This window comes from Populus trichocarpa, chromosome 7, assembly GCF_000002775.5.
Source record: "Populus trichocarpa isolate Nisqually-1 chromosome 7, P.trichocarpa_v4.1, whole genome shotgun sequence".
Classification (NCBI taxonomy): Eukaryota; Viridiplantae; Streptophyta; class Magnoliopsida; order Malpighiales; family Salicaceae; genus Populus; species Populus trichocarpa.
Genome location: NC_037291.2, coordinates 9786603 through 9810843, shown reverse-complemented (window position 1 = coordinate 9810843; position 24241 = coordinate 9786603). Strand labels below are relative to the sequence as shown.

Below are 24241 nucleotides of genomic sequence, written 5' to 3'. Positions count from 1 at the left end.
TCAAAGTATATTTTACTTGAAAATTTATTAAAATAATATTTTTTTTTTAAAAAAATTATTAATAAATGATTTAAAAATATAAAAATATTAATTTAAAACAAATATAAAATAAAATATTTTAAAAAACAAAAATAAACCATCTCTTCATCTAACCAAGATAAATTGACGGGCACAAACCTGTCACCTTCGGCGTTCTTATAGCCAGTCTCCATCTTTTTCGTTGGACGGGTGCCTGAAAAGGCGTTAGCTGGCCTCACTGTTAGCTATGTTGTTAAATAAAATAACCGGATAGACCATCAACAAGCCCGTCTAGCTCAGTTGGTAGAGCGCAAGGCTCTTAACCTTGTGGTCGTGGGTTCGAGCCCCACGGTGGGCGTTCGTATTGGTTTTTGTTTTTAAATTCTAATACGGCATTTTTCTTTTAAACAAATTATATATGACTATAGACTGCTATATTTATCAAGACTTTCTTTATCAAAATCTCTTGTTATATTCGAATCTAACATTATAACACGAGTAATAGAACTGGTTTATCACATGAACCACCTTTTGATGGTTGGTAATGGGGGAAATAGAGGCAACTTTTGAGTTCTTACTAGTAAACCAGTTCATCACTGTCCAACTTTCTGCTATTATATAAACATCTGAGTTGAAGAGTAACATTATCTTCTAACACTTCAAGTCTCTATGGCCAAGGCCTAGTTTCGTGTTCTTCTGGCTTTAAACCTCCTATTTTTCGATTCAGTTCATGGTCTAAGATATTGCTTTTACACTGAAACCTGCCCGAATGTTGAGCAGGTAATCTTTAATGCTGTTGCTGACAAGTTTTCAGAGATCCTGTTTCTGCTGCTGGCGCTCTGCGAATCTTCTCCCTTGACTGCTTTGTTGGGCCAGACCCCTTTAATTCCCTGCTCTTATATTCATGGAATTGTACTCTATTCAGCTTCTTTCCAACTTTCTAGTTCAATCTTTGATAAATTTCAAGACTGCGTCTAACACTATATGTTTGGGTTTTCATGGAGGGTTGTGATGCATTTGTAGCATCAAGCAACACTGTAAAACTAGAAAGGGATGCAGAAATAAACCTGTCATTGTCTGGAAATGGTTTTGATCTCTTCTTTAGAGCCGCGACAGCTGTTGAATCACATTGTCCAAGAGTGGTTTCTTGCGCAGATGTCGTGGCAATTGTCCCAAGAGATACAGGTTCAATGGTAAAGAGCTAAGACAATTACCACCTCCACAGATTCTTTCATTCTCTGTTTGTCTACAATCCTCACTTGAAATGCATACACCATCAGCTAGGAGGCCCAAGGTTTAGAGTGCAAATGGGAAGAAGACCTTGTCTCTGAGGCTTAAGAGTGGCCGGAAACATTCCTCAGGCAAATGTCACACTCTCTGAAGGATTATGGTGACTTATCAGGAGCCCACTCCATCAGTGCCTCTCAATGCAAGGAGTTCATGTACAGAATCCATGGCTACAAGTAATTTGACATGGGCACAACCATGGACCAAAACTACGTTAAAAAACTACGCACAAAATGATCCGACAGCATCGACCTTAGACAATGCCTATTACCGGAATCTTCAGAAGGGCTTTGGACCCAAGAACTCAGGTTTATGTCAGTTTAATGGCCAAAGATCAAGATGTGTTTTACAGTCACTTCATCACAGCCATGATCAAGTTGGGTACTATACGGGTCAAGACAGGGAACGAGGGAGAGATCACGCAAGATTGTGGATCATCTAATAGATAAGATTAATTATTCCATTTCCAACTAGCATACCATGTATAGGTTGCTTCTTTAACATTGTAATCGAATCCTATAACATAAAATACAGTAAATGGAGATTTTCAAATGTGCACATGAATAAAAATACATCATTAAATAAGACATATGCAAAATTACAGACTTACAGTCTTGGTGAGGATCAAAAAGATGTTCAACAAAGAAAAACCATTCCACTCCAACGAATTTAGCAAATTTAAATGGTTCCACTTCAAGAAATCAGCGTCATCTTTACTACCAAATGTAGTATTGGCAAATGTAAGCTCACTGGGGTTGATCAGTTTCAGCTTCAAATAAATTCCAAATTTCTTCAACAAAGCATCACTGGAACTTTTCTGAATCTTTCTCCATGAAACAAGATGAGGGTAACAAATGGGTTCAACTCTGTGTGTAGACTCCATAAGATCTTCACTTCACAAATGGAACTCCAGAAGGAGTTTTCGAAGCATATTCCACATACTCCGACCCAAAAAACTGCCTCAAGAAAAACTCTTCATATGGTATCCGTTGAGAAAAGAAGCGCCAGACAACAATAGCAAACCCAATTGTCGATATAGGATTACATAACATTATCTGAGTTCCCACTGACCAGATTAAGAAACCAGTGTATGATGGATGACGTACAAACCTATACACTCCATGAGTTATCAAATTATGTTGCTCCTCATGATTAACCTTAATCAGATGTGTGAACGATTGTCCAGCTGTTACAATGGCTAGCTTCCGAGTAATCTCCCCAATTATAACCATCACAAGACCTAAATTGCTTACCCACCAATATTCCTTCAACCCAGGAAATAAAGCAATCTCAACAACATACTCAAGCAACGCAAACATCATTGCAAACACATAAGCTTTGCTGATCAAGAGTGAACTAAGATTAACACTTGATCTCCCATGAATAGCAGCAACTAAAACATATTCAGAACTATGAAAAAAGAGCACAGCCAAAAACATCTGGAATAACTGTCTGCAAGCCGTATATCCAAAAATTTCTGTCATTTTTGTCAAATCAAAGTGAGCCAATTTCAGTCCCTTGTAACATTCAAATTTGTCTTCACACTAATGTGCTAAACCCAATGACTGTAAATATAACTTCAAACCTGAAAAAGAAGGACAGCAGCAGCTATACATCATTAATCCTGAAACTTCATTCTTCATATCACCCAAAATTTGCTTCAAAAATGACATCTTTCTCTGAAAAAAATAAAGGGTTTCTGAATTTGTGTCTGAACGATCGAGATCTCACGGTCATTACCAACATAGTTCAATCAAACTCTCAGAAACACAACAGATTACACATTAAGGTGTGTAAATAACAATACTTACATTACAATGATGGAAAAGTTGATTCCTTTTACTATATGCACAACATAATTGATAAAAAAAAGAAAAAAGAAACCCCAGCAGTAAAAACAGCTTGAAATCACACTTGCTAAAAGGGTTATCAAGAAAAATATTTAAATCTTAGTTAGAGTCTTAATAAGCAAAAAGTAACATCAAAGTTAGAATCTTTAACTCTAAGGGGTTAGGGATAAATTTTTTACCTCTCGAAATTGATATTGAATTCTGTTGATCGGATTTCGAGGGAGAGATGGGAGAAATGGGTGAGAGATATTGATGTTTGAAACTTGAAAGAACTGTTTAAATTGTTATTCAACACTTTAGAAAATGCAAAACCACTTTTAGGAGTTTTACGGAAAAGTAAGTAAAGTTTTACGGAAGAGAGCGTCCTCTAATACTGAAAAGGGAGTATTCTTTAAATTCGGTGATTGCAATTATAATTAAGCGGGGAAAATATGTATGTATATTCACGCAAATTAAATAATGTTGTGTGATTTTTAATTGAAATTATATTAAAATAATTTTTATTTTTTTATTTTTTTAACATTGTTATATTAAAATTATTTAAAAATATAAAAATATTAATTTGATATTTTTTCACATAAAAATTAATTTAAAAAGTATTTTAAAAAATATGTTATAATACAAAAACAAATCCTCATCTAAGAGATAATAGTTAATTTACATGTTTAGCTATAAACTTTGATTAGACAACAAAATATAAATAATAAGTATTTCATACATAAAGAGGTTTAACATAAATATATTCACACCTTCTTTACCTAAACCATAAATATTAACAATAATTATTGTTCGGCCGTGTAGAACTTGTAATCAAGTTTATACAACTTTCGATTACAATTAATAACTACATAATATAGAACATAAACTTATCATGCATCATCATTCATGACCTTCATCATAATTTCCATAAATACATTTCTTTTTATATAAATCAACATCTTCTTTTATCCATATAATTTCCTTATAATACTAGCAAGTTATACATATTAACAATTAATCAAGGTAAATACACCGGCAAGGCAGATATACTAGGGCATCTAACCCTACTTATGACAATTAGTCAAGGTAAACATTGGCACGTTAGATATACTGATTCCTCTAGCTCCACCTGTGGATGTTAATCAAGGTAAACACACTAACAAATTAGACATAGTGACACCTTTAGCTCTACTCAAGGTAACTAGTCAAAGTAAACACACCGATAAGTCAGATATATTGACACCTCTAACTCCACTTAAGGTATCTAGTCAATGTAAACACATCGACAAGTCAGACATATTGATGCCTCTAGCTCCCTTTATAGAAGCTAGTCAAAGTAAACACACTAGCAAGTCAGATATATTGATGTCTCTAGCTGTACTCATAAAAGTTAATCAAAGTAAAAACATCAGCAAGTCAGATATACCGACGACTCTAACTCCATTCATGGAAGATAGTCAAAGTTACTATTTTTTTCCACATATTCCATTTTTATTTCTTTTTTTTACATCCATGTCTTTAAGAAATAAAATAAAAATAGAGCATAAGATATAAAAAGATAAATTCAAGTTTCAAATCACCTACCTGGAGCCTGCAAATGCCTAGCTGCTCCTGTCTATTGTCCAACTTTCACAACCTCCCCTGCATTAACAGGTCCAAACTATCATAAACTCAGAAACTTATAATAAGAACCCTATTTCGGTTCTCCTTCAATCCTATATTCCCAACCAATAAAAATAAAATAAAATCATGGGGTTTAATATACATATAAAAAAACCCCAACCTTTGTATACTCAATCATAAACTTAACAAATCATGTTCAATGGCTCCATCAAATATTTTCTCGTATAAACAAAATCATATACAATCATCCTTTACACAAAATCAATTCCCTCTTCTAAAATTCCTTATTAGCCGAATCTTATCCTTAAGAAGTCAAGGGTTTTCTTTTCAAAATTTCATGAAGTTAGGAATAGTCCACATATAATTTATATCAACAACGCATAATTAATTATAATTTATAAAGTTCATTATCAATTATTTAATTTCTCCCAAACTCTACACTTGGCCAGCCTCCCAATGATTTTAACTAGTAAATAGTCACCATATACTAATTCAACAATGTCCTAAACAATCATACATTTCATCCTCATGAAATCAACAAGCTAATTAATAAAGAACACTTTACTCATTTGTTTTGTGCTTAAAATAAGCCCATCAAGTAACTTTCCGCCACTCCTTCCTCTGCTAATTTCTTTGATTTATTTTTCTAACTCTCATTTTCTCACACTTTAATCTTGTTTAGATTTTTATGTTTGTGTTTAACCTCTATTAATCTCCCTCATAATGTTCTTAACTTGATTTTACCTAAGAGATTTTGGAGAAAAAACAAGGAAGAAAAGACGAAGGAAGCTCTTCTTTATCTCTTATGGCTGGCGAGTTTAAAGTAAAGGAGGGATTGGAATGTCTTTTTCAAAATTATAGTTTTTCCCTTGTTTTAAATCTCTTAAGTAATTCCGAGTAATTCTCCAAGTTCCTAACAAAATTTAATACTATATTTGAACAAATTTTTTCATATTCATTGACTAACCTTCAGTAAATACTTTATTCCCAATTAAAATTTATTAAATTATTTATTTAATATTCATTTTAAACTTGCTTAAAATACATTATACTTTTATATTTACTTAAAATTTTAACCCGGAGTTTACATTGGGCCTTTGGCCCATCAACTCAACTGCCCATTTTAGTAGTTAAAGTTTTATGTAATTTCAAAGACTAATGCTTAAGAGCATATATTATATTCTAAAAAATCAAGTTAGAATAGCAGCACGGGAAACCTTATAGTTCCTTGGTTTCTTTTTTTTTTTTGGTTGCTAGGAGAGAAATATAGAGATTTTTCCCAAATACTTTCTGATTGTGATAAGTAGTTTTGAATGGATAGTGTACCAAGATGAAGAAGACAATTTTCATGTGAAGGTGGATAACACTTTATGGTCTTGAAAGTTGTGTCATTGAAAGGATTGTGCAAAAATAATGAAGTGCTCATAGGTTTTCCTCGTGTGTTCATAGTGTTAGGGTTAGATATTTTATTGAGCCATATATTGACAAGAGCGAACCAATGGAGAAATTGTCATAATTAATGTTTAAGGCATCACTATGTGGAGACATGGAAATTTCATTGGAGACTTGAAGATATGAAGTTTTTTTTTGAGATAAACAATACTAAGTTCATTGAAATGTTTAAGGAAAAAAAGTATGAAGATAATTTGGAGAAATAATATTGCTTTTTTCATTGAAAAGTTCAGAATATTTTCTTATAACAATGGAGATACAATTCATGGAAACTATCTAATTTTTGGCAATGCATTGTGGGATGTACCAACCTCTTTCTCTTTTTGTTTAGGTTGTATTTTTTTTTATTGAACTTTTGAATTTAACCCCTAGCGTTCAAGTTCTTTATCTTTTTTAGAGCATATTAGTCCTTTGTATCATACCAATTGTCATGATAAAAAGGACAAGTTTTATTGGGGTCGTGTGCTCGCGTCCCTATTTACGGGATAGGGGTATTTTACAAATTCTTTTTCTTTAATGACAACCAATACCTCAATTGCTCGTGGTTGTCAAAGATGTGATCATGAGCTTAAAGAACTTTAGTCAATCATGAATGAATCCCTTTATGTTCCTTTTTGAATGCCCTAGGGTTGCTAAAAGACCAATGATGCTTGGGAGATCATGTTCTTTATTGTTGGAACCGAGAATGTCCTTACTTGATCACACTTGGTTTTTTTGCACATGGTGAGACAATATTGAGTGATGGTGCCATGGTTTGCTTTTGTGTGAGCTAATAAAAAAAATAGTGTGAGATGACTTTTATAACAAAACTATATATATATATATATATATATATATATATATATATATATGACATTTTTATTATGGATGTAGACTCAAATTATTATGAATTTTAATAGTTAAGTGATGATTCTTCCCTTTAACTAGATCATTTGCCCATGTTGTGCTGTTGTTAAATCAATTTTTTTAACATACAAAGAAAAAAATATCTAAGCATTGTAATGTGTTTTCTAATAAAACAATTTAATCATAAACTCAAAATATGATATATATTAAAAGATATATTTTTTTAAATATTGATACAACAATATATTAAATGATATTTATTTTGAAATATTGAGATGACACTATATTGGATTAACTCGAGCTAACCCACCAAACTTTCAAATTGGATCATGAGATTAAGATAACTCCATATAAAGCATGCCATAACCCATTTTTGGGTTACTCCCCAAATTCATTTCTCTTTCTTAAAAAAAAACACAAAACAATGTCGTTTTAAACAAAACTGTTTTTCTTTTTCCCCTGGATGGGCAACAGGGGAAGAAGAAGCCTTTTTAAAATTCTTCTTTTCCTGCCCACTCTCTCTCTCACTCTCTCCCTTGACACAACCCATACCCTGCCACCATTATGAAAGAAACAGAAGACCCATGCCCGACCATTATACCCTGTGCTTGGACAGGGTAGGGTGGCCCTCTCCCCCTGCCTCGTATAAATACAGGGGGAGAACCAAAGATAAAAAAGAAGGGCTTTTTTTGAGAAAGAGGGGAACAAAAGAGAAATAGAGACCGGAGAGGAAACAAACAGGGAGCAAAAACAGAGAGTAAAGAGAGAGAGAGAACGAGGAGATTGAATGAAAAAAAAAAGGAACAACCATAACAAAGAAACAAAAAAGAAGAAAAAAAGAAAAAAAAACAGAGGAAAAACACCCATTGATGCCCATCGCTTTTTTCTTCTCACCACCTCAAATCGCAACCATTCTTCCTCTTTGCCGCCACTAGTAGCACCGTGAGCAACCGCCAGGTAAGCCTTCACTACTCCTTTTCTTCTTCTCCTTCACCCGTGCTTCTCCACTGTTCTGCGTGAATAGTGGAGAGTCAATCAATTCACTCTCTATTGTTCACGTTGCATGTGAACAGTGGATAGCTGCTCCATTGTTCACCAGGCCGAACAACGCCGGTCCAGACCAAAAATGGCTGGGCCGGGTCCGCCCTAGTCCAAAAACAAAAAAATAAAAAACTTCTGGGTCGATGCAAATCTGGTATTAAAATACCCGATTTTCACCAAAACATTGCAAAACGATTTACACAGAAAAACAAACAAAAGTCTTGTTTTTATGCATACGACCAAACCTCTTAAAAGATAAAAAAAATCATATCATATTTTCATACAAATTTGTTTTTCAAAAATATGTATTAACATGCATTTTGACTTTACTAACCAGTTTATTAAGAGCCTGTTTGGCAGTGTGGTTGCGGTTGCTTTTCAAATAACTTTTCGTGCCGAAATGCATGTCAATGATGTTTTTTTATTTTTAAAAAATTATTTTTGATATCAGCACATCAAAACGATCCAAAACATACAAAACATATTAAATTTTAGCAAATAAATTTTTTTTGAATTTTTTGGGAACGCGGTTTGCACCGCGTTCCCAAACGGTGTATAAAGCTATGAGAACTAGGCTAATATTTCAAAAATTCTATTTTTTTTTCTTTTAATATCTGAGATTACGAACTTACACATAAGATGTATTTTTAATAAAAGTTAGTTTTTTTTGCTGACATTAGAACGATTATGTTTTACCTGATAAAATAAGAATCTCCTTATTGAGCAGGAATCTTCTTAAACCATAGACGGACCAACAATTATAAATACAATAACACCTTAGCATATATCAGACAATTAAATATTGCAGCTTATCTTAGGTAGGGTGTATTTGGGGTGCTAATACCTTTCTATTACGCAACTAGTTCTCGTGCCCAATCTCTGAGACCAATTAAGGTTTCTAGTAACAAAAAATTAGGTGGCGTCTCCCATTTTCTTTTTCCACTAATACAAGACATGGAATTATTGTCTTCTCCATTTTCCCGATACTCCAAACAAATAAAGTGGAAGATCGCCGTGACGCTGCACACGTGTGACAAAGGAAATACAAAACAATATGAAGCCCAATTTCTAATTAATCTAATATTAAAGGATGAAATTAAAGAGAAAATCATTAAAAAAAAGAAAAAAAACCAAGTCAACTCTGGCTAATCTATTAAACTAGCGACTTGGGTTATAAGGTCAGGATAAAAAAAAATATGAAGCTCCATTTCCAACAAATCAAATGTTCAAGGTTGTAATCGAGAAAAAATAAAATCCATAAGATCAAAATAACTCCACATAAAACAAATTGAAAATAAAATTACAAAGTCCAATTCCCAAACAACCTAATATTGAAAGATAAAAATGATAAAAAAAACCTAAATAAAAGAGATTGATTTGTTGAAGGGTGATTTTTTTTAAAAAACTATTCAATTAAAAAGATAAAAAATGAACTAAGTTAATCTAGGTAAATCTACCAAATACGCGACCTAGATCATGAGATCATAGTAACCCCATAAAAGCAACTAAAAAAAATTTATGAAGCCCAATTAAAAAATATTCAATTAAAAAAGGATTAAATTATAAATAGAGTCAACTTGGATCAACCAGCCAAACTAGTGACCTGGATCATCAGATTGAGATAATTCTATAGAAAATAAATAAAAAAATGATATTCAAATGGCCATTCACATCTTGAATTAGTTTCTTGAGATACTAGTTGTAGTCTTGATTATTTACTTTATCCGACATTTAAACTATTAAGCGTGTGTCTGACAGCGTCATTTAATGAAATTTTAATATTTTTTTCTTTCAAGTTAATTTTTAATTTTTGTATTTTTAGATTTTTTTTGATGTACTAATATTAAAATTATTTTAAAAAAATATTATTTTAATGTATTTCTATGTAAAAAATATTTTGAAAAGCAACATTTTAAAAAGCAACCTCTAACACTATTCCAAACACCCTTGAAGTAAAGACAAACTAAAGGCTTTTTGGGATTGAGAAATCAGTAGATAAACTTTTTTCATAAGAACCACATCGATCATATCACATAAATTTGCTATAACAACAATTAATAATATTGTGATCCTAATCAGACAAGTACTTTTATCTACATTCTACGTGCAATTTGTCAATAATTTTACTTCAGGATATCACAAGAGCATTAAATCGGTTTTATGAGTAGGGGAGGGAGGATATCACAAGAGCATTAAATCAGTTTTACGTGCAATTTGTCAATAATTTGTGAAATCATTTATTCCAAGCATTTATTTCTATGAATTTGAAGAGTTCAATTCAGCCTGTAAATTTGATATCAAGTTTTCTTGGTGAAAGAATATGACGTGGTATCATGTAATTGGTATTTTATTAAATGTGATTAAGATCTGCAACTCATGATTAAAATCTTTTATTTATAATAGATATCACATTATTTAGTAAGCAAAACTTAGTAAAAAAATAATAATTAATACCCCCAGCAATACCAAAAAATCATTACCTTTATATGACAGAAAAAAAATTAGATTTAGATGTTAAATACTAAGAATGTACTTTTACTTAACCTAGATTGGATATATTGTAGTTGGGCCAAGTTCGGCCCAGTCCATGCATTTGGGCCGGGTCCGGCTCATTTCCAAAAAAAATAAAAATAAAAATATTATTTAATATTTGTGATTTCCTCACTTTTTTTTTATTTCTGTTTTGTTTAATCTCGATCTGTTTTTTTGTCATTTCAACAATACGAATCCGGTATTAAAATACTCGGTTTTCGTTAAAACTTCAAAAAATACAAAAAAATTTTGAAAAAAGAAAAAAATATTTTTGCGCATACGGCCAAGTGTCTCAAAGCTAAAAAATCAAATTGTGTTTTTCATACACCAAAAAACAATGTTTTAGCATGCATTTTGACTTTAATAACTAGTTTATTAAAGTCAAGAGAATATTGACCAAAATTTCAAAAACAACAAAAATTTTATTTTGTTTGTCTTTTAGTATCCAGGGTACGACATTACACGTAATACGCATTCTGAATATTTAATTTTGTTTTTTTCGGACGTAGAACGGTTAGGTTTTACTCCATTAAGATAAGAATCTCCTTATTGAAAATGGTTTTTCTTGACCCTTTAGATGGACCAACAATTAGAAAACACAATAAGACCATAATTTTTATCAAACATTAAAACAATGCAGCTTACCTTAGGTAGGGCGGGGTGTTAATACCTTACCTTTACATAACCAGTCTCCGTACCCGATATCTGAGACCAGTTAGGGTTCCTAGTGATCAGAGTACTAGGTGACGACTCTCAGTCCATATTTTACTGATAAGAGACAAGAATTTCTTGTCTCTTCACATTTTCCAGATATACCCTTTACATTTTTTTTATCTGAGAGTGATGGACGATCATCGCGACGCCGCCTACGTGCGACACCAGTATAGCTAAAATATTTTAATGAAAAGTCTGTGCCTTCCATCCACACAGACTAACCCTAAAGTTTTACATAGATTAGAAGAATGTTTGTTTATTATTAACAGCACATAAATTTCTAGACAATTGTTTCAATACTTAATCAATCATGGAGATATATATCCTTTTAATTTTCCACTATGTTTATATGTCTAACATATTGAAATTTATCTTACACATGCATCTTTTCTTAAAATGCACAATTTTTGGAATGGAAAAAGAAACAGCTGTGGAGTATGCCACACTTTATTAAAGTACGTAGGATATTACAAATAGCATACGAGAGAGAGGAGTAGAGCATTAATGTCTCTCATTTTATCACAGAAAACATTGACCAACTACTTAGTTCTTACACAAATGCATAAACACACAATGCATGGGAGATTATTAATTAATGGTACGTACTATCTCTCAATATATTACAGGAAACATTTTGCAGCACTCACACCGATGGTTTATTTGGCATGACATGTGGGAGCTCAACATTTTAGCTTTGAAGGGGTATTTTCTCCACGAACAATAAACTGATGCGACCTTTCAAGCATGATGCATTTGTGTAGGCATCATTGCTCTCATAAACGACGTCTGTTGCACGTGCATTGTTAACACACACGTTAAGGAGATTCATGGAGATGGCAGTGGGCTTCAAGCAGTCTTCGTTAATGTCCTTCCATGCATCTGCACATGTTTTCTGAAGCTCTTTAACTGCCTCGTTCATGGAGACTCCATATTCTTTCATGTAGCATTCAATTGCAGAAGCACAATGCTCCCTCTTTTGTTCAAACTTCACATATGATCGAGCAAGGATGTTATAATAATCATTTTCTTTCTCTCCATAAAAATAATTAATAAATTATAATGCTCAGAGGATGGTTTAATGCTGAATTGCGGACGAGTAATTATACCTCATGGGTCACTATGTCATTCATAAGGCGGAGAAACAAACATCCTGCCTCGGAGATTTTTGCTTTACTTGTTAACCATTCCAATTCTTTGATTCTTGCAGTTTCAACTACGAAGAATACTGTTGTCGTTGCCATAAAACCAATCGAGATTTTTCCATTGCGCACATACTCATTCAATGGCGGCACAAAACGATCGTTACACCATTGAGCCTCGACTATGTAGGTTCTTATCATCTCTTTCATCTGGTCGATAGTATTTACAACAAAAAGAAAAGTAACATAAAACAGGAGAGAGGTCCAAGAGGACTTAAGTACAGCAGGAGAGAAAAGACTCCAAAACGATACCGGAAAAAAGAAACTGAATCTTACCTCCTCCTTCACATAATTGACAGCAGTAAAGGATTTTCCATTCTTGCTAACTTCATTTGCAACGTCATCAAAATAACTTAAGAGAGCCCTATAAAGAGCTTTCATGGAATCCGTGGGTAGCTGATCGATGGCATCGATATTGCATCTGGAATGTTTTAAGAAATTAACCTTTGTAATTCAACAATACAAAGAACCCGTATCACACGATTTATAGAGAGTAAATCTTGTTTTTAAGTTATATTTTAAGAGGTATTTTTTTCATAAACAACATTATAAAAATGAGCTATTATTTTTCATAAACAAGAGTTAAATTTTAAGTGCGACTAGCATAAAATAACTCAAAACAACATATTAAAAGAAGAGAGTTAGCATAAGTTAGAATTATTAAGTAAAAAATAAAATACACTTTTGATTAAAGTGAAATCTCAACTCAATTTCATATCTTTTGAACTTAATTAAAAAATTATTTGTAGCCAATTATATTATTTATGATTTTTTTTCCTAATCATTTCCATTGCAATATTTACTTAATTGTCAAGTTTTTTCTGAGAGTTGGTGATTTTTTTTTTCTGAGATGACAAATTTTGTCGGTATTTTATAAAGGGTTAAAATAAAATTACAATAAATACCACTACCAATCCTTGACGGAATTATTCTGTCGGTGTATTAAAGTGGATAATGTTTTTTTTTTAGCATGCATATTCCATCTATGAAAACAACTTTTTTTTTTACTGATAGAAATACCGACAGAAATGACATTACCGACGAATGGTTTCTGTTCGTAAATCTGTTAGTAAAAATATTGCCGAATGAAATGTTAGTACAAATACTGATAAAAAATTTTGTTGATAAAACTATTAAATTTGGTAGTGCTTAAAATAACTCAAAACAACATATTAAAAGAAGAGAGTTGCATAAGTTAGAATTAATAAGTCAAAGATACTAAAGTGAAATCTCAACTCAATTTCATATCTTTCGAATTTTAGTTAAACATTATTTGTAGCCAATAATATTATTTATGATTTTTTTTTCTTGTCATTTCCATTGCAATATTTACTTAATTATCAAGATTTTCTGTGAGTTGGTGATTTTTTTTTTAAGGAGGCAAGTGTTTTAGCAGTAATTTTAAGATTTTTTTTATTTTATTTTGTCATCATGTTTAAGAAGAACTGTAATATCTTTTTGATATAAAATACTTTCGTTAATGAATGAAATGTTTTAAAATATTAAATTTGGTTTCTATATTTTATTTTTTCTTACAAAAAAGTCCCTACAAGAAATGAATAGTCATATTTGGACTTGGTGACTATTTGGAAGTGCGATAACTTCTATTTTTAAGTGTTTTATAAAAGTTTTTTCGCTTGAAAATATATTAAAATATTTTTTTTTTAGATTTTTTTATTTATGACACTAGAACATCAAAATAATAGAAAAAAGAACTAAAAATATCAGTTTAATGTCTTTTCAAGATAAATATACTTTTAAAACATGATTTCTACCGTAATGTTAAACAATCTTTTAAAAATAATTTTGTTATGCTAATAAAAACTATTTAAAATTAATTGTGATGATTGGTATATATAAACAATAAGCATTAAGAAAACAAATACGATTTAATTAGTTGTAGCTAGGATCCATTATTTAATAATAATAAAGATATACAGTCTCCTATAATATTTTAAATTGACCGTACATAAAAATATTTTTTGACAATATGATCCAGACATAAGATAATAAGACAAATATTTTGTGAAAACATATTTTTTACGGAAATATGGAAATCTAAAGAAAAACAAATAAATCAAACCTGATAACAGCCTTGGTAAAATGTTGAAGTTCTTCATTCGTAGAATACGCATCATATGTGTCGTCTATGACGGTGATCAAAGCTCCAAGCTTTGTGGACAAGATCCGAGCAAGAGCATACTGAGGCTCAAAGTGCATTGCATTGACCCAAAAATACATCTCAACAATTCTGTCCCTTGCATAAGGCAACTCTTCAACCAAATTTAAGTCTTTCCACCAGCTGAAATATAAATAATAACGTCAAATTTGGCCCAGTGATGCTCATCGTTGCAAGATGGAGATAAAAATGGCTGCTCTTTACTTTGATTCTAACTTTTACAGAAAACAAAAATCGTACCCCTTCTCATTATAAAATAAATTTACCTTGAGAGTGTGCTTAGCTCTTGCTGGTGCAGTAATTGTACCCTGTTGAAATCTAGTTTTGCAAATTTAAGCAAAGTTTCGTTTCGAAAATCTTCTTCTTCGTAAAAAGAGATGTATTCCCTGGCCTCGAGTCTCTGAACGGTTTTGTGGATCGGTCGGATCAGAGCATACTTAATGTGTCTTGCAAGACGAGGGCCTGACTGCGTTGCCAAGGACTCTAGGTTTGTCCTTGAAAACTCCAAGGCTTCATCTAAGATTTGCTCTCCATTGACACTCAAATGGGCAGCTTCGTGCAAGCTAAGATTGCCTTTCACATCACTGGTAATGGTTTTCTTGAACTCACCATTGGTGTCCTTGAATTTCTTGAACACATCTGATACATACACAGTAATCAGTATATATATATAACACTACTCCCATACATGAATCCATGTATATATAGAATTAATGAAGAAATGCAAGATGCTTAGGTCGTTACCAGAAGACACTTTGCATCCATATTGCCTTAGAACTCGAAATAAAAGTGCAACAGTGTGGAGATCGTGGTCATTATTTTCAAGAAAACTGGGAAGAGCATCATGAACATAATCTACTTGATCTTCAATCTCAGTTTCAAAGTGATATGATACACCGAGGCGGCATAGCAGGTTTATAAACTCAACGTTTTCTACCGCATCCTTTTTAGAAGCCATTAACATGCCCATCACAATATTCTTCAACTCTTCTACTTGTCTATTGTATGATTCGAATTCCTGCGGGCAAAGTAAAAGTTCCAGTCATCAGCATCATACAGATATATTGTCATGTTGTTTAATATAAGAAAGAGAACTGACACTGTGTTTGTTAATGTTTTGAGCTCAGTACAACACCTAGCTAGCTTCATTACAACACCTAGTTATATTTCAACAAAATCATGCTTTATTTTATTTTTGTATGATCAACTAGTATTTGTGACAAATTAAGCAAAAATAAAGCCTACATGAGATTAGGATATTACAAACGATATGACAGTCAAGGATTTGATTACCATTTCTGGGAACGAAAACGAAACGAAGCTAAAACCCCATTCAGTGGGAGGGAAGTCAGCCAATGGACGGAAGTTCTGCATTCTGTTTGCTGGTAAATCTGTCTGCAATGCCATCTTAGATGCCTACTATTTCTTGATTTTTGGTTAAGTGTGAAGTGTCCGGCGAACATAGTAGCATGTAACCTCATTTTATAGGTGGATGGTTAATGTTTGAAAATAATATAAATTATATTTTATAATTTTATTTTTTTATATGGTATTAAAGATTTAAATACCAAGCAGTCACGAGTTTAAATCTTATCATTCTTGTTTATATAATAAAAAAAATTAATCACAAAATATAAACCTATGTAAGTTTCAAATTTAAAGAACTTTTACTTGAGGGGGTGTGTTTAGAGGAGAACGAAGAATTTTTTTTTAAAGAGAGCCAAATTAAAAAAATTATTCTAAAAGAGCTAAAATTTAAGTTATTTTACTACTAAAATTATAAACATTGTCAAGATAGTGACTGGAAAAAACATTTTCTTAGAGGGCCGGAGCTCTTATTAGCCCCGTCTTTGCCACTTGATATATTAAAAAATAATATAAATTATATTTTAAGATTTTATCTAACTCTTAATTAAAATGATTCTTTTATAATTAAAAACTGGCCCTGATATTATTGGTCAGTCCTGGTGAATTATTACTTATTTATCGAAGTCTTATTTCTCTTCCTTTCAACGACCAAGACCCTAATTATTTTGACGAGGGTCCGGCTGCCTGACCACGTAATTGTTTTTCTGCAGACAAGAGCAGTAAGAGAGATCGATCAGGATAGGCTAGCTAAGGCTGATGATAAAGATATACTATTTTCTCTTTTATAAACAAGGAGCAGCCTTAGATTGGACTAGGTTTTGATTATTTAAAACTCTACCAAAACCCGGAATTAAATAAATCTTAAATTAACCTGCCAATTAACCACGTATTTAATATGTATGATTTCTAAGTTGAGGAGTTTACTGTGTGCCATGGCATAGCTAATGAGGGGACCAGACCGTGGGCTAGAGGGGTCAGACGGATCAAAAGGGAAGAAAATCACAGAGGGGTGTTGTTTCGTGAGCTCAAACTCCAAGAAGAGAAGAGAATCAACAGGCGCCCCCCGTGTAGTTATAAGCAGTTTTCCTGAAAAGGAGCAAAAATGCTTTGCTGTGCGGTCTTTTGGATACCATGGATTTTTGTGGCTTCGGCTGTGTGTGGTGGGGGCACGTATGGAGCTCTCACGCTATAATGAGATACTAGTTTCATAAACCGTGCGATGTTATGAATTAATTTTTTTTTGCATAAAAAATATTAAAAAAATTTAAGATTTAAAAGTGTTAAGTTTTTTTGTAAAATTATACTCAAGAGTCTTGGGTGTCACTATAACACCTAACCCAAATGTAATATTTATAATATTAATAATAACATTAAACTTGCATGACTCAAGTTTAAGTGGGTCTGGCTGCAACACCGGACTCAAGAGCCTTGGATGTGGGTCTAGCTACAAGGTCGTGTCATAAAAGCATGATAATTAAATAGATTAATTAAAAAAATGAAGAAAAAAACTAATGAAGAAAAAGAAAAAAAATCTGTATTTACTGGGTTAACCCTTCAAACCAGGTTAACCCGTCAAACCTTGGATTCGTGTCGTAAAATTTTGATAACTAAATAGAAAAAAAAATTGACAGGTTAACACAGAATTAACTGGGCTAACTCGTCAAACCAGGTTAACTCGTTAAACCCAGGTTCCGTGTCATGAAAGTTTGATAACTAAATAGAAAAAAATTGAACATTAACAAACTAAATTAAACAAAAAAAATTAATTAAAAAGGAAAAAAAACAAACAAAAAGGTATCAGCCTTTTCACTGTGGATCGCATTGTGCAGTTCACAGTCAAAGGCATAAAAACAACAAAAAAGCAAAAAGAAAAAAAAATAAAAACTAAAGGCATCAGTCGATAACTAAATAGAAAAAATTTTAATATTGATGAACTAAATTAAATAAAAAATATTAAATAAAAAGAAAAAATAAAAGAAAAAAACTTATAAGAAGAAAAAAACTAATGAAGAAAAAGAAAAAGAAATCTAAATTTACTGGGTTAACCCGTCAAACCTGAGATCCGTGTCATGAAAATCTGATAACTAAATAGAAATTTTTTTTAATATCAACAAACTAAATAAAAAAATAATTAAAAAAAAAAGGCATTAGCTTTTTCATTGTGGACTCCACTGTGCAGTCCACAATGAAAGTCATAAAAATAAAAATAAAGCAAAAAATAAATACTAAAGGCATCAGTTTTTTTACTATGGACTGCATACAATATTAAAAGATGAAATCGGAAGAACAAAACTAATGAGGAAAAAGAAAAAAAATCTGAATCAACTGGATTAACCCGCGAAATCAGGTTAACCCGTCAAGCCTGGGATTCGTGTTATGAAAGTGTGATAACTAAATAGAAATGTTTTTTAATATTAATGAAATAAGTTAAAAAAAAGATTAATTAAAAAGGAAAAAGCAAAGAGAAAAAAAACCTACATGAAGAAAAAAACTAATGAAGAAATGAAAAAAAATCTGAACTAACCGGGTTAACCCGTCAAACCTGGGATTTGTGTCATGAAAGTCTGATAATTAAATATAAAAAATTTAATATTAAGAAACTAAATTTAAAAAAAAATTAATTGAAAAACAAAGAAAAAAAACAAAAAAAAATCTAAAGACATCAGTTTTTTCACTGTGGACTGCACTGTACAGTCCACAGTAAAAGGCTTAAAAAGGAAAAGAGAAAAAAGAAAAAAACAAAGGCACATGCCATAGGTTAATTTTTTTTTTCTTGTATAAAAAATATCAAAAAAGGCTAAAATTTAAGAGTGTTAGGTCTTTTTACAAAGATATGCCCAAGAGCCTTTGGTCTAACTGCAACACTTGACCCAAGAGTAATATTTATAATATTAATAATAATATTAAACTCACATGACTCAAGTTTAAGTGAGTCTGGCTGCAACACCGGACCTAAGAGCCTTAGATGTGGTTCTGGCTGCAAGGTCGTGTCATAAAAGTGTGATAATTTAAAAAAACAAAGAAAAAAAACCATTAGAAAGAAAAACTAATGAAGAAAAAGAAAAAAATCCGAATTAACTAGGTTAACCTGTCAAACCTGGGATTCGCGTCATGAAAGCTTGATAACTAAATAGAAAAAAAAATTAACTGGTTAACCCAGAATTAACTTGGTTAACCCGTCAAGCCTGGGATACGTGTCATGAAAATCTAATAATTAAATAGAAAAAAATTTAACATTAACAAACTAAACTAAATAAAAAAAATTAATTAAAAAAAATAAAAAAAAATTCGGGTTAACTCGTCAAACTAGATTAACCCATCAAACTCGGGATCCGTGTCATGAAAGTCTGATAACTAAATAAAAAAAAACATTAACAAACTGAATTAAATAAAAAAAATTCATTAAAAGAAAAAAATACAAAGAAAAGAAATAAATAAAACCATAACTGTATAAAAACAAAAAAAAATCATTTCATTGTCAACTGCACCATAAAACACTTATTAATTTTAGTTTAATGTTAATAAAAAACCAACAAGTAACCTGGTACAACTATATTTATTTAATACCAAGCCCTGCAACCTCCATGCCAAGCACTAGAACAACCATGCTGGAGCCTGCAAATACCTACCGATTATAAAAAATAAAAGGTCCCAAATCCTGATCCTGCAACACTCACGTCAAATCCTGCAACACCCAACAATTTTAAAATATCAGAGGCCACAAATGCTGCAACAATCAACAATATAAAAAAATCAAAACCTCACCAAGAACAAGCCAAGCCACTCCTAAACCCATCTAAACTCACCAACTCACCTAATACAGACGTTTCTTCTCCTTAAAAGAACCACCGATGCAAAAAAAAAAGAAAAAAACAGCTCAAAGATATTAAAGCCGCACACAGAGCTACTAAAACTCGCACAGCCGAGCTACACTAACAAAGAAATGCTCACACTCCCTCAAGAAAGGAGCATGTAAGCAAATCTCTAGACAGCCTCGCATTGCACCAGAAGACCACGAAGAAGCAAATCAGAACATTGATGGTTCTGGGTTGGGAGATAGAAGGGCTGCACAGACTGTGCTTGCAAAGTGGATCTAAAACTACGAACGCGTTGTTTGGTTGATCTCTAAGGCGTTCTCTGGTGCAAAAATAGAGAGATGGGAAAGCTGTAACCTGTTGAAAAAGACAAGGAGAAATATGGCAGGGAGCTTGCCACGTAGCCACCAAAACTAACGAAAGAAAAAAGGCTTTGAATCCACAGTAAAAATAGCACAGTAATCCACAGTAATCTTAGACACAATCTACAGGGATTCACTGAACTGAGCAGTTTTTAATTCGTTCAGGATAAGATGATACTGCAGAAAAATATATATATTAGCAGTCAGACCTTCATTATCATGTTTGGGTGGGAGATCGATCAGATACACTGCATGTCTACACTTGAAATGATATGTTTCTCTTCTTTTAGAGTTTATTTTTTATTTAATTATATAATAATAAAAACAAATGCTTATAGGGAAGGGAATTAATAAAACCATGGAATTTTTTTGACTTGACAATAAATAATTTATGATTTATATAACAAAAAGTATAAATAATGATTTTAAGCAATGTTTTTAATAAAAAATAATTTTTTATTCATGTGTCTCTTTTTTTTTACCAAAACTTATTCTTTTTTATAATAAAATATTATTTTTTAAATAAAAATTTAGCATGATCATGACAGTAAGTTTCGATTAAAAATTGAAATTTTAATCGGAAGATCATGAATCTATCATTCATATATATATATATATATATATATATAACCATAAATCTAAGAAAAATAAATTAAATTTTTATAAGAAAAATTAAAATAAATAAATATTTTATTCTCATTAAAAAATAATGATAAAGTTATTTTAAAAATTATGTATATTAGTTTAATAAATAGTTATTTATAAAATAATTGTTAATATCATTATAAAAATACGCATGTGTTAGTGATCGATCCGTGGTTAGCGTGATTTGCTTTGTGTGTGTTTGATATTATAATAACTTTAATAGTTATGATTTAAAAAAATAAATTAAAAAAAAACAATTTTAGTTGTTGCTAATTGAACTAAAAAAACATTTAAATATGTTTTGTTAAAATACTAATGAAAGTATTGTTGATATTAAAATGACTTGTTATATTTCATAACTTTAAATTTTATAAAAAGTATGTTATTATTAAGACATAAGAAATATAGAAAAAAAAAAAGATTTAGGAGAGGACTGGCTTAAGATAGCTAACATTCCTAAGATTAGTATCAATTAAAATTGATATGCAAATTTTTTAAAATAATTTCTCATTAATATTGAAGGAGAATAAAATATATATTTTTTTAGTTTTAATTTGTTGTAATTGTTTAAATAACTTTATCGAATTCATTGTTGATATATTTTTCATATAAATATGTAAAAATAATTGATTCAAGATTTTTTTTTGGTTAAAACTAGTTTTACGATTGTTATAAGTTTTTTTTCTTAAAAAACAATACTTCCCATAAACAAAATTATAAAAAAATATATGAATAAGAAAATTAGATTTTTTATTAGAATTACACTTTTTTTCTCCTTTTCAGCTCAAATAGTTATAGAATAAGTTTTCTATTACTTTCAATGAATTCATAAACTTTGCAATTAAATACATACTTAAATGACCAATATTGATTTTATTATAATAAAAGTGGATGTATCGTTTTAGTCTGTATGAAGACGTAATTTAACTTAATTAATTGAAACTAATAATACTTAAACAAGAGGTACTAAACAAGAGTTACTTAATTCTGAATTAATTTGTTAATTTGTATCACTAATTACTACTGCATCCCGGCGTAAATCTCAAGGAAAGTGGAATTAACAAAGATTAATTTCTCTGTATCCTGAATTGAAAATGTTTGGATTTACGTGCTTTGTCATTCAAGATCGTTGGGCGCTACAAACAAACTGCAAATCGAAATCTAATCCATCCAAACTATAAACTTATTACAAAACAATGGAGACTTCCACTAGATTTAGAGCCGACCACTTCATTTAACAAATAGTTCTCTTAGATATTTTTAAAAAATCTATTTATAATTTTATCTAATACTGTATTCACCTTAAATACAAAATGAAATTTCTCATATTTTCGGGCTAGATAAGTTCTACGAATATATATGTCTAACAAGTTCTGGGGTAGATAATCCAAAATTAAACCTGATAGCCAGTAATATTTATATAAAAATGAAACAGAAATAAAAAAAAGAGTAAAGAGTAGAAAGGAAGAAAAACAAAGAATGAATCTGTTATACAGAGAAGCAGAAGACGAATTCTAGCACTGTTTTATTATTTGCTTTTGCTTAAATGTTCATATCACTAATTCTCAGTTTATTTATGCAGTATTAAAAAGATACTACACGGTATTTGCTCTTTCTTTTTGCACTGAAATAATACTAACAGATTCACTTAACTAACAAACAATACTAATAGCATTCTAACAATATTAATTTCTAATATTTTGATACTTGGCAGACGTAGAACCGTTGATATCTTTACAAAACCCAACAATGGATTCGAATTTGTTGAAAGTTAAGTGTGATAAAGTGTTGGTTTGTGTGGCAGAAAAGAATAAGCATAAGGCAAAGGGGTAGTTTAACAAAAATAAAATATACTAATAATAAATATAATTGCAAAGTTGATCCAAATAAGAATATAAATATTATTATTATTATTATTATACATGTTTTGAAATATAAATTATCCTATTAAACTAGCTTAAATCTCATCATGAAAATCATCAATTTAAGATGATTAATGATTTGCATAACTTTATGAACATGGCATGATATCAATTTAAAATTCCATCATAAAAAAAATTTAAATTGCATCAAATGGGCGTTCGGGTTGTGAAAAAATAAGTAAATAACATTGAAATAATTCCTATATGATTTAAAATATGTTTTGTATTAGAAAAAATATTAGTAATAATTAAATATTTTTTTATGTTAAAAAAATTGATATATCGTGTAGCATGGCACGAGACAATGATATTATAATCACTAAGACCAGACAAACAGTAACCTAATAGGCATCCCCGCATCTGTTACCTATCGCAAAACGCAACACAGAGGTAATGATTCTGAAAAATCAATGAATGTCAGCCTGCATCAATACGTGCCTTCAGGAATGGAGCATCATAATAAGAATTTTATCACACAAACTATCCATGTCCATGAACCCTAAAATAAAGACACCACTGCCTTGTTTTTTGTATATTTATTTTGCAAGAATCCATGATCAATAAGCAAATTGTGACTTACACCTACATAAATATACAAATACAAGAAATCGAGAGCAACATGTTTTCTGAAGCAGAATTAGGTGTGCCCGCTTCCATGGAGAAATGATCATAATGCTAAAAGTGTTGGGGGTTTCTCCTGGCGGACCGGTAGTGTTCATGATCATTGTCTATTAGAGACTTAATATGTTGGTATATAATATTTAATGTGGTTTGATAAACTATCTATATTTATGGGAGAAGCCATTCTTATTATACAGGGAGAGAACAAGATTTTACAACAATAAAGGAGGATGAATCATCCACTCTACTCAACTCCCATCACTCATCTTTTCTCTTAGCAGCGCTGCAATGGCAGCCACTGCTTGTTGCCCTTGACAGCTCACTCTCTCTTATATTCCTCGCATTCTTGGCTCTACACTCTCTCATTTTTGCTCTCCAAATGATGCCTCTATTTATAGGCTTCAATGATAGCTCCTCTTGCTCCTTTGTCAACAATGATAGCCAAAGGTCAATGGTTGGTGTAGCTTCTTTTGACATTAGCAGCTGCCACCAACAACCCATCATTGTAGCCTTTGACAATGGTAATAGGCTGCAGATATGCTTCATTGTCAATGGATAGTGCAGTTTATTGATGATTGTTGCACATTAATGACAATAATCCTAACAAGAAGGACCATATCAAATGAATGTGGTATTGCAATGGTGTTGGAAAATTAGGCATTTCAATATTATTGACAATCTCTAAAACCAATATATATAGGTTTTACCTCAATTTTTAGTCGGCCCTTCCGCAAAACCACAAAGTAGATAGTAACCAAACGAGTTTGATATTGTAGTAGGGTAAACCC

The 24241-nt window shown here is 31.3% G+C and overlaps 2 protein-coding genes, 1 long non-coding RNA gene and 1 other non-coding gene across 8 annotated transcripts in view; 1 reads left to right on the top strand and 3 right to left on the bottom strand.

Moving 5' to 3' along the window:
• Positions 1 to 303: 303 nt before the first annotated feature.
• On the top strand, positions 304 to 376 carry TRNAK-CUU (transfer RNA lysine (anticodon CUU)). Its single transcript has one exon. It is a non-coding gene; the product is annotated as a tRNA-Lys (tRNA).
• A 1363-nt stretch (positions 377 to 1739) lies between these two features.
• On the bottom strand, positions 1740 to 3495 carry LOC7456294 (protein-S-isoprenylcysteine O-methyltransferase A). 2 transcript variants are annotated; one of them, XM_024605111.2, is made up of 3 exons: positions 3335 to 3494; positions 2891 to 2984; positions 1740 to 2782 (listed from the first exon to the last, which is right to left on the bottom strand). In XM_024605111.2, the coding sequence occupies exons 2-3, from the start codon at positions 2976 to 2978 to the stop codon at positions 2196 to 2198; spliced, it is 675 nt and encodes a 224-aa protein (XP_024460879.2). In that variant the 5' UTR covers positions 2979 to 2984; positions 3335 to 3494; the 3' UTR covers positions 1740 to 2195. The 2 variants fall into 2 exon arrangements, with proteins under 2 accessions (XP_024460879.2, XP_002310638.4); XM_002310602.4 differs by lacking the exon at positions 2891 to 2984 and having other exon boundaries at positions 1740 to 2890; positions 3335 to 3495.
• Positions 3496 to 11746: 8251 nt separating this feature from the next.
• LOC7457170 (probable terpene synthase 6) overlaps positions 11747 to 24241 on the bottom strand; it is a 39114-nt gene continuing 26619 nt past the window's right edge. The window contains exons 1-7 of one of the 4 annotated variants that reach the window (XM_052454355.1): positions 16014 to 16179; positions 15465 to 15738; positions 14987 to 15359; positions 14625 to 14843; positions 12818 to 12962; positions 12449 to 12691; positions 11747 to 12327 (exon numbers count right to left, since the gene is read on the bottom strand). In XM_052454355.1, the coding sequence (XP_052310315.1) occupies positions 12031 to 12327; positions 12449 to 12691; positions 12818 to 12962; positions 14625 to 14843; positions 14987 to 15359; positions 15465 to 15738; positions 16014 to 16127 (1665 nt within the window). In that variant the 5' untranslated portion in view covers positions 16128 to 16179 and the 3' untranslated portion in view covers positions 11747 to 12030. Of the gene's footprint in view, positions 12328 to 12448; positions 12692 to 12817; positions 12963 to 14624; positions 14844 to 14986; positions 15360 to 15464; positions 15739 to 16013; positions 16180 to 24241 lie in introns of those variants that run through there. The other 3 variants (XM_002310603.4, XM_052454356.1, XM_052454358.1) reach the window with 3 other exon arrangements.
• On the bottom strand, positions 19473 to 20250 carry LOC127905520 (uncharacterized). Its single transcript, XR_008059657.1, has 2 exons — positions 19903 to 20250; positions 19473 to 19773 (listed from the first exon to the last, which is right to left on the bottom strand). It is a non-coding gene; the product is annotated as an uncharacterized LOC127905520 (long non-coding RNA).

What these genes read in the sequence shown, in the direction of transcription:
- LOC7456294 (XM_024605111.2), bottom strand. Translation starts at nt 2,978, where the DNA reads ATGTCATTTTTGAAGCAAATTTTGGGTGATATGAAGAATGAAGTTTCA. An exon ending in CTGCTGTCCTTCTTTTTCAG is followed by an intron (nt 2,783 to 2,890) that starts GTTTGAAGTTAT and finishes CAAAAATGACAG; the next exon opens with AAATTTTTGGATATACGGCT.